Below are 18,089 nucleotides of genomic sequence, written 5' to 3' on the forward strand. Positions count from 1 at the left end.
ATTAGGCCTTAATTTGACATCAAATTAAAAACCTTTATTTACAGCATGTTTTGAAAGTATGCAAAAATACATTAGCACAATGTTTTTACAGTTAAACACGAATACAATAATACTATACAAATTCTTCTCGTTAAGGAATCAATGGCTTTGACAGTAGGCCCATTTGGTTGCCTTCCATTTCAGTCATGACTGATGGTCCACCTTCAAAAACAAGACAGACATGCAGATTAATCACACATTTTATTGATGATGAATTTCTTTTATAGTCTCTGCTAAATTAACAAATAGCTCTTAACAGCCATACTGTAGATTAAATACAGATAATTCCATGTCGTACTATAGAAAATACACTGCCTGGCCAAAAAAAAAGGTTACACTAATATTTCGTTGGACTGCCTTTAGCTTTGATTGCCACAGCGAATGCATGCCATATTGTTTCCACAAACTTCTGCAATGTTACAACATTTATTTCTGTCCAGAGTTGTATTAATTAACACCCCCCAAGATCTTGTATTGATGATGGGAGATTTGGACCACTGTGCAAAGTCTTCTCCAGCACATCCCAAAAATTCTCAGTGGGGTTCAGGTCTGGACTCTGTGGTGCCCAATCCATGTGTGAAAATGATGCGTCATGCTCCCTGAACCACTCTTTCACAATTTGAGCCCGATGAATCCTGGCATTGTCATCTTCAAATATGCCCGTGCCATCAGGGAAGAAAAATCCATTGAAGGAATAACCTGGTCGTTCAGTATATTCAGGTAGTCAGATGACCTCATTCTTTGGGCACATAACGTAGCTGAACCTAGATATGTCTAACTGCAGCAACCCCAGATCATAGCACTGCCCCCACAGGCTTGTACAGTAGGCACTAGGCATGATGGGTGCATCACTTCAGCCGCTTCTCTTCTTACCCTGATGCGCCCGTCACTCTAGAACAGGGTAAATCTGGACTCATCAGACCACACGGCCTTCTACCATTGTTCCAGAGTCCAATCTTTATGCTCCCTAGCAACAAGTGGTTTTAAGGCTACATAGCTGTTTAGTCCCAATCCGTTGAGTTCCTTTCGCATTGTGCATGTGGAAATGCTCTTAGTTTCACTATTAAACATATTTTTCTACGATTTGATTTCACCATACGTTTAAGTGATCGCTGATCACGATCGTTCAAGATTTTTTTCCCGACCACATTCCTTCCTCAAAAATGATGTTTCCCCACTGTCCTTCCACTTTTTAATGTGTTGGACAGTTCTTAACCCGATTTTAGTAGTTTCAGCAGTCTCCTTAGATGTTTTCTCTGCTTGATGCATGCCAATAATTTGACTCTTCTGAAACAGATTAACATCTTTTCCATGACAAGATGTGTCTTTCGACATGATTGTTTAACAAATGAGAAGCTACTCACTGCATCAGTTAGGGTTAAATAACTTGTTGCCAGCGGGAACAATCACTCATGCAGTAATTATCCAATGGGAGGCTCTTACCTTTTTGCTTAGTTAAAGCCAGGTGGTGACCTTTTTTTGGGGGGGCCAGGCAGTGTATATAGGCACTTCATGCCTATCGAGTAAACGTACTGTGCTTAAATACTTAGGGGGCACACGATGTAGCCACAAATTTGGTGGACTTACCATAGGGTGTTTATGGAAGTAACAGTCCAAGATATAGGATGCCCTTACACATTGCTCTTTTTCATTATAATATTTAATTGCCTCCAGTAGAGGAACAATATTCAGTCTACCAAACTCTTCAGCTACCTGCAGGAATGAGAAAAAGGTGTTAGGCAGACTTAAGGACATACACAGATCAACCATAATATTAAATCCACCTGCCTAATTATTGTGTAGGCCCCCCATTGTACCACCAAAACAGCTCTGAACCATCAAGTTATGGGCTTCACAAGTCCTATGAATGTGTACTGTAGTATCCGGCATCAATATAATAGCAGCAGATCCTTGAAGTTCTGTATGTTATGAGGTGGGCCCTCTACAAATCAGACTTTTTCCAGCACATCCCAAAGATGCTTGATCAGATTCAGATCTGTGGAATATGGAGGCCAAGCCAACACATTAAGTTATTTGTCATGGTCCTCAAACCATTCCTGAACAATAACTGCAGTATGACATTATCCTGCTAAAAGAGGCCACTGTCATTAGGGAATACCATTGGCATGAAGGCTGTACTTGGTCTGCAACAATGTTTATATATTGAAAAGTAACAACCACATGAATGTCACGACCCAAGATTTCCCAGCAGAACACTGCCCAGAGCATCACGTGGCCTCTGCCAGGTTGCCTCCTTTCCATAGTGCATCCTGAGGCCACCTCTTTCCCAATTGGGAGATACACACACACCTGCTGTTTACATGATGTAAAAGAAAATGGACCAGGTCACCTTCTTCCATTAGTCTATGGTCCAGTGATGATGTGCACTTTAGGCACTTTCAGTGATGGACAGGAATCAGTATGGGCACTCTGACTGGACTGTGGCTATGCAGCCTAATACACAGCAAGCTCTGATAGAAAGGTGTCAGTACACAGTTAATCACAGCCAGCATTAACCCTTTCAGCAATTTGCAGTAACTCTTCTGTGTGATCAGATCAGATAAGCTAGCCTTTGTTCCCCATGCATATCACTGAGCCTTGGGCCCCCATGACCTTGATGCCGATTGTCCTTGAACCACTTTTGGTCGGAACTAACCACTGCCTACCAGGAACACCCCACAAAACAGTTTTGGAAGTTCTCTGATGCAATAATCTAGCCATCCCAATTTTGCCCTTGTGAGTGTCACTCATCTTTATGTCTGTCCATTTTGTCTGCTTACAAAACATCAACATCAAGAACTGACTATTTACTTACTGCCTAATATATCCCCACCCCAAGACAGGTGCCACAGTAATGAGATAAATGTTATTCACTTCACCTGTCAGTGGTTTTAATATTATGGCTGATCAATATATAAAGGCAATCCACAATAAAGCAGGCAAAGTTAGAAGAACCTTGTCGGGGATTCAGACATTCTGTGTTCTGTGACCCTGCCTAGACAACAGATATATTCTGGGTGTCTGACAAGACACTCTATTATTCTGACCCCAATGTCATGATCCCTTCAAGTAGGACTTAGAAAAGAAGGATCACACATTCTAACACCCCTATGCTTGACCCTTCTAAAATAAGGTCTTCCAAAATACCCATAATGTTGAAACTCATTAAGAAAGATTGGAGTTGAGGAGATAAACCCTTTCTTAATTACATTTCTAAAAGTAACACTGATGTTTCAGCCAAGCTCATTGGGTCATCCCAAAAGGCAATACTGCATAGCAGCTACAGGTATTGCTGTTTCATACTGGGGAAAAGACTGTCCTCTGTCATCTACTCCTACCTGTGGGCTGCAAGTGCTCAGTAAGTGCAGCACCTCCAAGCTTAGGGTCACCACATCCGGATCAGCCATTCTAAGTGTAGCAGAAAGGGCAGGGAGCAAACCCGCATACGTCAGCTGAACACAGTATTCCGCCCCTTTACAGGCAATGTTACCCAGGATTCTCAGCACCTGCTCAAACAGGAGAGGATAGGAACTGGTAACAGCAGATGGGCAACTTTTGTGGGTTATGCTTAGGATATTGTAGGACGGGGACAACAAAAGTGAAACATTCAGGGATCACAGTTCAAGCATAAAGTGTAAGAATTCATGACACCCGGTGAAAAATTAATGAGTAACAATGACTACTGAAACAATGAATATTTTTTCCAAAACGAATTACAGTGCATTCTGAAGTTGCTTAATAATGCACTCTTTAGGCTCTGTTCAGACAATGCATGCATATGGTATTTGCATCTCTCTTTCACCATTGAATTGATTCCCTTGGAGAAAGGTAAAAGCTGGAGCAAATGTGGCACAAGGTTGAAGAACAGCATGGCTGAGCAAAACACAGGCGAATCAGCTGGAAACAACAAAACAAACATGGCACATGGGTATTGTGTAGAGGTTAGTTATTGAATTCATGACTTACATACACAGTGGCTTAAAGTAACATTGCCTTCTTTGGTTTCAGTAATATACATCAAGATTATATTATATTTATTCCTTTAATTATTCTCTGTGTTAACTGATATGACTTGTCACAGTACCATGTATTTGACATTGACATTGCTGTTACCTGTGAGGTTGTTGAGGACCCACAAGCTCTCCCGGGTCAGAGCAGAGTGGGAGGAAAGGTAAGCCTGACTGAAGACACACAGGGCAACTAAGAGACGGGCATCCTCTACACCCACTGGGCACCCAGCACCCTCATACACCTCAGTGGCCAGCAGATTTCCCAGGCAACGCAGCAGGGGCCAGATCAGCTACAAAGGAAATATAATTTCAATATTTAAAACTACTGGTGTTGTACAATATTTATATGCATTTTGGAAGGTACATGAAACTAGAGATGATTGTTAATGGGGAAAACATGGTAAAAAAAGAGGCAGTGGCTGTGTTAGAAGGCCTTATGGAAAGTCACCAGTTCTAGGCCTTCCTCAGCGCTTCCTTTAGCAGTGGCTCCACCCAGTGTAATCAAAAGGTTACTGCAATGTGAGATGACTCCATGATTTAGCAAGGCAGAGGTATCAACATCACTGCAAAGACAGAAAAATGTAGACACAGATGGACACACAGGAATCTAGGCACAGACAGGAGTACAGACAGGAATACAACCAAAACATATTCAGTGTTGGTCACTGGAACATATCTTTCTCATGTTGATTATTCATTAGTTTAAAGCAAATAAATGTTTGGAAGCAACACTTTACCAGTCAAATTAAATTATTTTTTGGTAACAGAACATTAAAAACATTACCCACAGACCAGTGATTAAAATAATGATTTATTAGTTTTTTGAATACAAGATATGTGAGAAGTAAGGTGTGAAATGCAGAAATATCATACCATGACACTAAATAATGCAAACACCAGGCACATTCAATTGCTGGTCCCAAACCAAATTCAGGATCTGGAGTCAAAAATGAAATCAGGTGTGGGACCAAACCAGAGGCCATTACCAACCTGAGAGACATACAATATTCAGTATGATTACTTAAACTGTATGAACATTTATCATCTGTGACACACCAAAGTATAAGAACACTTAACTGAAGAATATATTTCAAGAGATTATTTTTATTATTTAACTTGTTTATTTGGTCTCTAAAAGCTGTAACTCACGGAATAACTTTGTCAGCCACGTCTTTCTCCTGGAGAAGCTGTGACAAGGTAAAGCCCACTGCCTCCACCACTGCCAAGTTACATCTCTGATTCTGGGATGTATAAAGGTAGCTAATCAAGTTAGTATACTACAATGTAGGCCCCCCATCAATCGGTCCTATTCCAAGTCCTTCGGCTCAGATCAATACAATATCCAGATACACTCAACTGACAAAAAACCCAGTGTAACAAAGTAATTGTTAGGTTTAGAATTTATGGACTTTATAGGTAATTAGATAAACATGAACTCAACTAAAACTTCCCCGAGGACACAAATGTTCTATCCCTACGGACTGCCATGAGAAGGCGGACAGGATCAGTGATTACCTGAATGCAGTTGGCCAGGGCAGTCACTATACCTTGGGCTAGCAGCTTCTCTCTCACTAAGGCACCATCAGGCCACAGATTCCCTAATATGTACAGGCAAAGCTCCTGCAAATGTGCACACAAATGCACCCGCACATACATGCACACAGACAGAGGTGGAAAACGATAAGAGTGAAAAACAAAATCATATAAACAAGCACTTCTGAGCATGAATCCTTGGTTCATCCCTTTAGCAAGACTCACCCCCACTAACCGTAAGCTTGGTGCTTGGGCTGGAGAGGTATGTGAGGAGGTAAGGCGTGGCAGCTAAACAGGCCTGCCCCACACCAAGGTGGGGAGACTGGGAGAGCTCTTGTAGACAATGTGCTGCTTGCAGCTGACACTGGGCATTGTGACCACTCAGCTGTCCAACCAGCACATACATGCTGTTTTCCACCCTGCAGAAAGAGGGACATGAAGATACTCAGAGACACCAACAGTAAATCGATACAAAATATCCCAAGGAAATTACTCACTACTAACAGTTACAAAATGTTCCATATGCAATGTCTTCAAGTGGTACTTTATCTGTTCTTAACACATCACTTTTGCTGCAATGAGGAATCTTCGCAACACTGCATCAGAGAACTTTGATATGGAAACAAATTAAATTCATACAGCAAAAGTACAAATTTGCATTCTGAGAAGTATCATACTTAGTGAAGATAAGATGAGTCTGAGGGTCTCTCAGGGTCTTCCTAAGCATAGCCAGATGAGTATCTCTCTCCTCTCCACCATATTGTACACTGCGTATCATCTCACGAATCTAGATATTTGCATGGACACACACATCCAATTAAAACATAACAGTGCTTCCTCAAATCAGTTATTTTCTACTGGGAAAACAATTTTGAAATACATCACTATTTTTCTGAACTTCTGGAGCTTTTTTCCCTGCAACATTTACCTGGTCTGGAGAAACAGGAGCACCATCTGTTTCCATAACGTCTTTCTCTTGCTCCTCATCTTCGTTTAACAAAACCCTCTTGCTAATAAGTTGTCTGTCCCTCCTCGCTTGTCTCAGGGCTATAGGGTTTTAAAAGGAAAAACAAAAACACACGAAATATACCCCTCATAAATATGCACAACTAGGTAATAAATATATGTTCCTATACAAAAACATCATACAAAAAATACCAACTAAAACACCTTTTTCGTGTTCTCGCCTCTTGTGCTTAAACTCTTCTAAATCCTTGGCAGAGCGGCTTGCCCTGTGTCGGACTGCTTTTAGTCTCCACATTTTCCATACAGAATTACTTCTCTTTGAATTATGAACCGTTCGTCTAAGAATATGAACTGATTAAACCATTAGCGGTGATGTAATGCTATTTATTCTATTTTTAAACAGCACACAAATTCACTTTACCACAAACGTATATAGGTAGGACCCTTCAAATCGCTGCAACAGGAAATAACGTTTCCAAATTCAAAATTAAAGTCTCGAAGCTTATTTAGCCTATTAGTTGGGTTTGGTCGTTGATTCTATGAGCTTGCATTATCATAAATATAGTTCACTATATTTTAATATAGTATTGTAATAGTTCCATTCAGCACCTGACCAAAAGAATAAAAACCAGACAATTTTAGACATGCAACACTAGTGACAAGGAATTCTAGTGATGTAGGCATAAGTGTGGGCTTAATTCTTTCATGAATGGAAAAAATCTTATGTTAATCAATAAGAATGTAAAGAAATAATCTTCTCACTTCTCACAATATGTTTAAAGGTATTGGCATGATTTTATTATCTTTTTAAATAAATGCAATAAATAAAATATCTTTTTTTTTTTTGCTATAGCAAAAACCTAACATTTATGTAAATATATCTTTATTAAGTTACAAGTGCCAAATCGAAACCTTGCATATACTAACATATGAGTAAATATATGAATGGAGAGAACAAGTGGTAGAAAGAATAAAATAATAAATATAAAGACCATCAAAGAGCAATATGGAATATGAGACAGGTAAGAGTGTTATGAACAGTAGACTACTTATAGCTGTGTATTGACAAATAAGGTGGGTCATGTGCTCACTTAGGCTATATCTTTCTTTTTGTAAAGCTAATTTTTCTGCTGCACTCTTGCTGCTTGGCTGAAAGTCAGATCCCTCACTGAAACATAATCAACCATTAGTGCAATCTAAAAGAATAACAAAAGTGGTGTTAAAGAGTGGATGTCTAGAATTCTGTGTAAAGTTTTAAGTTATTTAAAAATTCTGCAATTTATGATGTTGTTGATGATGATGATTAATGTGCAATCTTGTTCTTGCTTTCTTTCAACAGGTGACTAATTTTAGAGAAGTAAATGTGAATTGCATGAGTCATGATTGCAGCAGAACTTCTGAGGAATTTTGTAAGGAAGAATATGGATAAAAAGCATTCATAATAATTCATCATTACAACCTACTGAGAATTACAGCTTGTTTATGACAATGTTGATTGGTAGAAACAAGAATGTACTCTGATTAAAATGTACAGAGAATTTCAAAAAGAAACACACACAGGCTCACACTTGACAGAGGGAATTTTATTGAAACTTGGGAGATTGTTGATAATGATCAGTGACACATAGGAGGGAAAATATTTCTATAAATGTTTTAATTTGAGATGCATAGTCCTGACTGTTGGGGGTCCAGCCCTTGCAATTACACAAATAAAATATTGAATTATGTTTACATGACTCACTGCTCCCATTTGCTGGGAATTTCATTCTGATTTGATTCATTACATAAAGGACGTAGAAGCAACGCAGATGACCAATGCTGGGACTTTGCCCAGGTGAAGGGTCCGAATGAAGTTAACACAACAGAAGGTGAGAACTAATAGGCTCATCTTGCAACTCCCTTAACATTACATCTGTATATGTCTGCATTATATGTATTTTTAATATTTAAATATGAATCCTATCACCTTTTCTATTTGTCTTAAATAACATTTTAAAAAATCAGTTTTAAGTCTCTTGAGAGCAACAGCCAGCCAAATTCATTGCAGCCGATGAGGATGATGGTATTTACAGCTGTTAATTATAGATACCTTAGGTGAAATAATGATTAGTGACTATTTCCAAACTTTGTAACACCATTTTTGTTGCAAATGGGGCAAATAATGTAGGCCTGTTGTCATACCTCAAGTAATAGGTTACTTGAATGAAAGTTACACTAAACACTTGACTCAAAGTCAGATTCACAGACAAATTATCCATTTATCACAGATCACAAAGTCCCACATTTTGATGACAACTCTAACTGGCATAGTGCAAAGAAGAACAGTCTAAGAATTTGTCTTGACAAGCTATGTTTAAACACTGAAAGATATGCTTGGTACAATTAGACATATAAAGTAGAGCAAAGTTGGAGGTGATAACAATTCAAGTCCTTATATTTCTACTGTGTGACCCTCTCTGTAAATCTATAATTAGAACCCCTTGTGGCTCTTAAATATTCATTGAGGTTTTAATATTTCCTTTTAAAAAGCATGAGCTCCCATCAGTGAGTCATACAGCGTGTGTCAAAGTGAGAAGGACGAAAAAGAGGAGGGGGGGGGTGTGGAGTAAGGAGAAAGAGGAAATTTACTCTTTGATAAGCTCATACTCTAGGGATGAGAACAAATGGCACCTGTTCCCAAAGCCTATAGCCACTAACACAGCATCACAAAACTTGTATCATTTTATTTCTAGGATAAAACCTAGTTTATGGTTCGTTAAAGGCCAAAATCTTTTATTGGAAATAAAAAGAAAATAGAGGCATTGTGAAAATTCTCGGGGACAGTAAACAGGAGGTTTGCAGGGAACCTAAGTAAGCCTAAACTCAAATGTTTTCTTTCATCAAGTTCAGATATGTCAACTGCCAACATTTAAGGTCATTACCAGCTTAGTTAATTAAATTATTAAAATGACCAATGCAATATAAATTCATTGGCGACCTCATGTAGGTTGGTTAATTACTTTTTTTTGTCAAGGTTTGGCTGTTACTGAAACCATCGCACATTAAATGAATTTCCTAAGGAAGGCTTAGGTGTCAGGGAAAGAACAGTTCAGCTACGTAAAAACGTCTTTCTAACAATAACCATGAGGGGGTGCAATTAGTTATATTGTTGTCTACCAAGTTTAGAGAAACTACTTCAGACATTTTGTATTTAATTACCTTCAAGACTGGGATCTGTTTTGTTAAGTAAGGTTCATTCTCAATTTACAAACATATATGTTTACGGTTTGTTACTTTTTAAATTTTAATTTTAAATTCAATAATCTGTTGAAAACAGACGGGACTATGTCCTACACTCCGACTGGCCAAAGACAGTAAATGTATTGGATAATAATAGAATCTTTCAGTTGTGGATGCAGTTTGACGGTTAGGGGCATTCAGCTTCTTAGATGCTGTGTCACGGGGCATTCATTGCTTCAACTCTAACCCTTCGACCGCCCCTCCCCAGAGCTCGGCAAACAGCCCAACATCCCGTCCTACCACCGACAGGGGAGGGAAGGGAAGCACGGCTAACAGAGCAAAAGCCGTGTAGGCTACGCAACATTGCACTTCGCTCGCTGCGTCAGCGAGCAAGTGAGACCCAGTTACAATGCTTCAGTAACTCTACACGGGGAAACCGGTCCCTTTTCTCCACCGGAGTTGTCGGCATCGACACAGTGCAGCGCGAATGTGGAATACACAGCGGGACGTTATCCAGGGGGAAAAAAAGATCCGGTAAAAAATGAAATGTTTCTCCCGTTATCTGCCTTACCTCTTCCGACCTCCGAGCACAATCCTTTCCTCAACTTGCCATACCGAAGGTAGGATGTACGTCGGTTAGTGCTTGTTCCTTAGGTGCATGTTGCAGTCCGCTGAGGCCGGACACGCGTCATGTTAACTTTAGAAGTGAATGGACGTGAAAAAAAACAACAAAAAAGTAAAGGAAACATCTCCTTAGTAAGTTTGGTAGTCATCACACAAATTCCCGTTGTCTCCACGCATGAAGCAGCTTTGATCTTAATTGAGTGTACGTCCGAAAAGCTCCAAATACCAGAGAATTAACCACCCTTACCTATCTATTTAAATAACAAAAAAAAAAAAACCGACAAAATAACAATGTTTTTAAATGCGTGGTTTCATTAGGTTATTCGAGAGGCATATAAATGTAGTGAGTAGTACAGTGTAGTAGACAGATAAGAGTAGTTTGATAACAAATTACATCTTATTCACCCATGAGTAATAATGAAATCCAAGCTTACGTCACTTCTATGCCTTTGGTCTCACTGCTAATGGGTGTCATGCATTTTGAGTGTCACACACCGATGTACATACTACCCATATAACTGAACCCTGAATTCAGAATGACTTGAATCTTTTGCATTTTTGCACATTTCTAAGATAGTTTATGGTTCATGCATGTTTAAAAAACATGGTTAAATAGTTTACTTGTGAGCGTCTGATTAGAATAGAATATTAGAATAATTGTTGCAATTTTTCCTAACATGATAAAAACAGATTATTACATAGGAATTATTTAGTGTGAAAAGCTGTTTTACACTTTGTTAGCAAAGTCTTTGTAGTAGCCTCCTGCTTTAATGTCTGTATAAAAAACTCTTGTGACTTTTTATACATGCAGAATGAGTAGCATAATGTTATTTGACCTCTACCCAGGTTTTATGAGCTACCAGACATTCCATATGCTTGATCATAAAAAGAAAGGTAATTTTGAAATCAGACGTGATGTCCATTATGTAAGACTTAGTTGAATGGATTTTAGATTATACATTGTTTGCAGTGCAGCACTCAAGAGCAGAACATTTTGTTGGGTTGTGCAATTTAGCTACAGGACTTTGATCATCTGCTACTCCCAGGTCCTACACAAGAAGGCAGTTTGCCACAAGGAGTCATTTGTGGCTCAACTGCAGTTTATCAGTTTATGTGCATCATAAGGCAATGTTTTCACTAAGATTCAACCTTACACTGTAAATGAGCCAGAGATAGCAGCATGGCACAGGAGATGATTAGCAGCAGTTAATTGCAGTCAGCGAGGTCAATGAGGAGAACTGAGCAATGAGGATGAAGATGGTGTGGAGTATTATGGATGAATAGTTGTCCATTTTGATGGGATGAGCCACTGTCTTTTGTCCCCCTGGGCAGGCTAATGAAGTGCACTTTAGCTTTCTGTCCAGAAAGTAAATGAACTGTGTGGGGCGGGGGGTGCCCAGCTGTCCTAAATTGATATGCTACTGCTGTAACCTGGTCAAACACGACAGTCTGGGCTGACAGAGCAGCCTGAGCTTCAGGCTTCATGCTAGCACCCTCAGAGGGCTTTAGAAATGTATAGGGCTTTATAGTGGCATACTGACTAAGAGCCCAGTGGAATAAAGCTGATTTGTCTGCATGAGCTTTGGTTGGCACTCCCACACTGTGAAATTGTTTGTAGCATGACCATTACTCTGGTAAAATGGCTTGTGTAATGAATGTCTGGTGCATATCCTGGCTTGTTTTTCTGGTGTTGCTACAGGACTTGACCTAGAACCATTAGTCTGCCATCATCAGCTGTAGACTAAAAGAAGCCAGATCAGCCAGTTGGTGGCTTAGAGAAATGTGATTTCACTGAGCTGGCTGTTGTGGACTGAGGGGAGAGAACATAATTTTAGGCAAGTTAGGTGTGTGTGTGTGGGGGGGATGGGGAGGCATAAAAGGAAGTAACTACATGGACTTTGATAGATTAACTGTTAAAAGGCACTGATTTGCTCCCCGTCTTTTGCTAGTGTCAGGAAAAACAAGCAGAAGCTAACACTTATGAACACACACACACACACACACACACACACACACACACACACACACACACCAAGGTCTGTAGTGCATTCCATGTTGCCACTTCTGTTAGGCAGACAGTGACTGGCCATGTGCAAGTGAAGTGAATGTCATGTGAAGAGGCCCCAGGTTTCTCATTCTTTGATAAGAACAAAGTGCTCTTTTAGGTCACCCACATGAGACATGAGACACAGAGCAGAGAGTGCATACCACAACAATACATGCTTTGAGTGTGTGTGCATCCTTCTGTCTCTGCTCATACATGTGTCGCATAGGTGAGGGAAAGGGGGAGATACAGAGGCACTGACCCACGAGGCAGGGTCATGAAGGATATAGTATTGAGTTTAGAAGTCTGCCAGCTGAAGCTACCTGTCTGTTCTTGTTCTCCCAGTGCACTGTATTTTGCATTAATTGATGGTTCATTTTGTGTAGCTGAGGATCCTCTCACATACAAGAGTGAGGAAAACCAACAACACAGATTCTGCTTTATAATGAAACAGACATGCAACAGGTCAGCTGAATTCAAACAGACACACTCCAGTGCAAGAGACAGAGAGAGATAAAGAGGTGGAGAGAGGCAGAGAGGATGCAGAGGAGGTCTATTGTCTCTGTTAAATGCAGACAGGAAACACTCAGTTATAATGCTTTAAAAAAGGTCTCTGCTTGATCAATGACTTCTCCTCCATATAATGACTAAAGGCAACTAATGACCCAAGCAAATGAATCAGCAAACTTAAATTTGACAGCTCTTTCTCCCACACAATCTATTTTTGTCTTTTGTAATGAGCTAGCTCTCTACACTACTGCAGACAGATTTTCTAAGGTGCAAAAGGTACAGAATATCCTGATTGTGCTGTCTAAGAGAGAAAGTGAATAACGCATTACACAGTTCATGTGTGGATAAGGTGTGTGTGTGTGAGGAGAGAGAGAGAGAATGAGAAAGAGATGGAGACAGATCATCTGATCTACCTTCCCATAGCAGATTATACGTATAAGAATATTTTTGATTTTCCTCTACATTTAACAGGCTTAAAGAAAAACAAGGCTTTGACTTTTATATCCTATTGGTCATTAGTTGGTGGACATTTGTATTTGTATACAGTCACACTTTACAAGTCACAACAAAGGTATAGAATTACCTTTTTAGGAGCCTCAGATGTACCATTCAAACCTCAGCTGGTTTTCATATTGGATGAGTTCAGCACCAAGGACAGGGGCAGCTCTTTGTCCTAGAAGAGGTCTCCTGTGTATTCTGCAAGTGTATCTAAGACAATTGAAACAGTGAATAAAGATTAAAAGAGAGGTCTCCTAATGTGGTGGTAGTTATGCTTTTATTAGGATATAAGCTGTACAGCTCTGACTATTTCAAGAAGGGCAAGATTCTCTGAAGCTCATTCTTCTCCTGGCACCCCCTGCCCTTTTTTCACTAACTGGGTATGGAAGATCAAGGAGAGCAGCTCAGAGAAACCAAAAGCAACCAAATGCAAAATCCATATGAGAACACTACATTTTTAGCATTTTTATGAGCCTGCATTGACATCAGTCATAGTGTAGTGAGTATGTGTCGTTTTTAGTTGGCTGAAATTCATGTGTTTACACTATGTTTCACTGTTTATGTTTTGATTATTTTAGGAAACTCTGGTTTGGTTGAAGCACCTTATACAGAACAGTACCTGGAAATCTTTTCTTTTGACACCATTCTGGTCATGTTTAGTGCTTGTGAGCTTTAAGAATGATCTGTGCTTGACTGAATGGGAATTGGTTGGATCAGAGCAAAGAGCATATCTGGGGTATGCACTTCTACTAATCCTGCATGGATATGTACATGAGCACACACACAAACTGAACACAGACATATCTCCACATTGTCACAATGCCAGATTCCCTAGCAGACTACAACACCCAGCAACCCGTTCTTCTCCCTGGCAACAACTCCACCAATCAGAGATGCTTAATCAGATCAGCATCACTGGAGTATTGAACTCACCTGTACATCATTAGTATCAGTGTATATAAGGCTGTTAAGAACTACCACTCACTGTGAAGTATTGCTGTAAGTTTTCTGAAAGCATACCGAGCGTTGTTTCTTGATTGGCTTATTGTGTACCATACCTTGACTTTGTTTTTTCGTTATTGTATTTTTGCATTTTTGCCTGTCCCCTTTTTTGGATATTCTGCCTGGATTAATTGTGTATGTTTTTCTGTTTTTTTTTACTTGGACTGTTGATTCTTTATGATTTGGATTCTCCTATCACATTCTCGTTTGATCATAATTCTGGATTCTTCTACTCTTAGATTAAGAATAAAGACACCTACTATTTCATTTCTGCAAGCATCTTATTTTGATCAACACCTAACAGAATACTTCGCCCACATGCAGACGGCGGATTCTGAAGCAATTAAGGAAGCCCTTACCAGTCAAGGTCAACTACTCAATCAGCACTAGCAGGTGCTAGAGGGTTTCATGAAACAACAGGCGGACCAACAAACACAAATGTCCGAACTAAGTCATTGTCTTGGAGAGCTTACGTCAAGGCTACAGATGACGGTTCCTTCAATCCAGTTCAACCCCACACTTGTTTCAGCTACCCCAGTTACTAGTTCTCAACCCACTTTTCCAGTAAGTAAATCTGAGAAATATGACAGATACCCTGAGAAGTGTCGTTTGCAATAGTAGTCCCACCCGTTCTAGTCAAGAGAAAATTACATTCCTTACCTCACGTCTTTCAGATAAAGCACTAGATTGGGCTACCGTCGTTTGAGAGAGTATACAAACCTCCACATATGAGGAGTTTATCGCTCTGTTTAGAGCAGTCTTCAACCACCCCCACGAAGGGAGAGGAAGCGGAGAATTACTCATAAAATTACAACAAGGCAACTGAACAGTAGTAGATTATGCTCGCGGGTTCCGCACCATAGCTGCGGGTAGTGGATGGACCGAGGACGCATTGATTGCAGTTTAGAAATGGCCTGAATTCTGATGTATTGCACGAGCTGGCTTGGCGGGATGATGAGCTCAAGTTAGATCAACTTATAGCTCTAGCTATACTCCTGGATAATTATCTGGATAATTCTCACTCCACATACCTCCACCCCAGTCTGTGATATGAATTCAGATGAGAACCCATAGTGGAGTACATGCAATGTGATTCATCCCGCTTATCTGAGGAGGAACGGAGGCATCGGTTCCAAGAAGGTCTATGTCTGTACTGTGGATCAACAAGTCATATAATAAGGGATTGTCGGCTCAAACCAAATCACAATGTGTCCCGGAAACAGAGGGGGAGCAAGATTTCCACTCCACAACTCCAGGTAGGGACTTGCATAAACTCGGTATGGTTGCAAAATCTTTTACGTTACCAGTTTATATTGGATCTCAAACTCCCTCATCTATTTTCACAGCCCTAGTTGATTGCGGGACAGAGGGCAACTTCCTTCACGCTCATGTGATAGAGGATTTACACATCCCAGTAGAACCATTACCCAAGCCCCTTCAATTGGATGGATCACCTGTAGGCGCTGGGACCATATCTCTCCGTATCACACTGATAAAACTCACCACCAATGCACTCCACTCAGAACTCATCTCGTTCCTGGTCCTATCAGCATCCTCCTTCTCAGTTATTCTAGGCCTTCCTTGGCTGGAGCAGCATAACCAAAGTATAGCCTGGCCTCAGAGGGAGATAACACAGTGGTCGGATTATTTTCCTATGACTTGTTTGTCCTTACCCACACTTACACTCTGTTCCACGACTATAGAGGGTCCTGCTGACGACCAACATTTTTTTTCCTTCCTAAAGAATACCAGGACTTAGCCAGCATATTTAGCAAACAGAAAGCAACCTAGTTACCCCCTCACTGTTCCTGCGATTGTGCTATAGAACTCCTGGAGGGTGCCACCTTGCCCAAGGCACGTATTTACCCCCTCTGTCAAGAGGAAGCGAGAGCTATGGATCAGTATATAGAGGAGGCACTGAAACAAGGGTTCATCCAGTCCTCCACTTCCCCAGGCTACTTTTTTGTAAAGAAGATGGACGGTGGTCTTTGTCCATGCATCGATTACCGTAATCTAAACCAGATCACCAAAAAATATGCTTACCCGTTACCGCTCATCGTCGTCGCCCTGGAACAGCTACGAAAGGCAAAATTCTTCACAAAATTAGACCTTCGTAACGCTTATAACCTTATAAGGATCAAGAAGGGAGATGAGAGGAAGACTGCCTTCGTCACCACCAAGGGACACTATGAATACAAGGTGATGCCATTAGGTCTCAGCGTTGCACCATCTGTGTTCCAGACTTTCATTAATGATGTTCTTCGAGCAGTCATAGGGAGGTATGTTATCAGATATATAGACAATATCCTTATTTACTCACCCAATCTTCAGACACACATTCAGCATGTTAGATCTGCATTGAAAATTCTCATTCCTGGATAACGGACTGTATATGAAAGGGGAGAAATGTAAATTTCATTCAACCACTATCATATTTCTAGGGTATGTAGTAAGTTATGGGGGAGTGACTATGGATGACAAAAGTAATTTTTCAAGGAAATTATCACCCGGCGAACAAAATTATGGCATCGGAGAGCACGAACTGTTGGCCATGTAGTTGGCCTTGGAGGAATGGAAACATTGGCTAATCATCCTTTTTTAGTAATCACAGATCATTGGAATCTGTGGTCCTTGTTCTTTTCCAGATTTAACTTCAAAATTATGTATCGTCCAGGAAATCGCAATACTAAAGCAGATGCACTTTCCTGTGTCCATCAAGAGGAGAGAACAGAGGAGAAGGAAACCATATTACCTATCTGGGCTCACCTGACATCCATCAGATGGGAGACTGAGGAAGAAATAGAACAGGTCACACAACGAATGGTCACCCCATTAGAATGTGTGAGTGACAAACGCTACGTAGCTGAATCTTCCTAAGACGGTTTGCTAGCCTGGACCCATTGCTCCCTCTCTACAGGTCATCCTGGGGTCCCAAGTATATAGGCCCCTTCAAGATCCATAAACATGTTTACGAGGTGACCTATCAATCGAACTTACCTGCACATTTCCGTGTTTCAAGGTCTTTCCATGTCTCTCTCCTCAAGTTTGTTGCTTCAGGTCCTTTGGATGAGGTCTCTCCAGACAATACCCCTCCGCAACCCATAGACTATGACGGAACTCCGATATACGCGGTATGCCGCATTCTGGATTCCAGGAGGAGGGAAGGTTTGATACAATTCTTGGTGGACTGGGAAGGGTTTGATCCTGAGGAGCGGAACTGGGTTCCTCGTGATGATATATTGGATCCCGGTCTACTATAGGACTTTCCTGAAAGACCTGCTCCTCGTCCTTGCGGGCATCCCTGCCACGTTCTGACAGGGGGAACTCTTAATAGGACTCCACAGTGCCGACGAGGTCGTCGCAGCCGTCTTCGCTCCTTGACTGTTCTGGACTCTTTGGGGGAGGGTACTGTCATAACGTCAGATTCCCTAGCAGACTACAACACCCAGCAACCCGTTCTTCTTCCTGGCAACAACTCCACCAATCAGAGACGCTTAATCAGATCTTATATATTTATAAATAAATATAAATAAAGACACCTACTATTTCATTTCCACAAGCGTCTGATTTTGATCACCATCTAACACACATTAATCACTTTGTTTTTATTCATATAGTATTTAGCCTATCAGAAATTTCCTAAA

General features: G+C 40.6%; 2 protein-coding genes across 5 annotated transcripts in view; one reads left to right on the plus strand and one right to left on the minus strand.

Moving 5' to 3' along the window:
• Nucleotides 1-12: 12 nt before the first annotated feature.
• tmco6 (transmembrane and coiled-coil domains 6) lies at nucleotides 13-6,997 on the minus strand. Of its 4 annotated transcripts, none has more exons than XM_027016538.3 (13): nucleotides 6,753-6,997; nucleotides 6,511-6,629; nucleotides 6,260-6,369; nucleotides 5,818-6,001; nucleotides 5,565-5,669; nucleotides 5,199-5,290; nucleotides 4,923-5,039; nucleotides 4,498-4,612; nucleotides 4,153-4,339; nucleotides 3,842-3,936; nucleotides 3,378-3,545; nucleotides 1,627-1,752; nucleotides 13-201 (listed from the first exon to the last, which is right to left on the minus strand). In XM_027016538.3, the coding sequence occupies exons 1-13, from the start codon at nucleotides 6,841-6,843 to the stop codon at nucleotides 184-186; spliced, it is 1,527 nt and encodes a 508-aa protein (XP_026872339.3). In that variant the 5' UTR covers nucleotides 6,844-6,997; the 3' UTR covers nucleotides 13-183. The 4 variants fall into 4 exon arrangements, 2 of the variants coding, with proteins under 2 accessions (XP_026872339.3, XP_081554910.1); XR_014117502.1 differs by having other exon boundaries at nucleotides 179-201; nucleotides 1,627-2,035; nucleotides 3,378-3,447; XR_014117501.1 differs by having other exon boundaries at nucleotides 179-201; nucleotides 1,627-2,035.
• Nucleotides 6,998-10,118: 3,121 nt separating this feature from the next.
• LOC113582095 (serine/threonine-protein phosphatase 2A 55 kDa regulatory subunit B beta isoform-like) overlaps nucleotides 10,119-18,089 on the plus strand; it is a 47,203-nt gene continuing 39,232 nt past the window's right edge. Inside the window, exon 1 of the mRNA XM_027017694.3 lies at nucleotides 10,119-10,387. Within this exon, the coding sequence (XP_026873495.1) occupies nucleotides 10,309-10,387 (79 nt within the window). The 5' untranslated portion in view covers nucleotides 10,119-10,308. The remainder of the gene's footprint in view (nucleotides 10,388-18,089) is intronic.

The sequence above is a fragment of the Electrophorus electricus genome, chromosome 16 (assembly GCF_041902795.1).
Source record: "Electrophorus electricus isolate QZ-2024a chromosome 16, ASM4190279v1, whole genome shotgun sequence".
NCBI lineage: Eukaryota > Metazoa > Chordata > Actinopteri > Gymnotiformes > Gymnotidae > Electrophorus > Electrophorus electricus.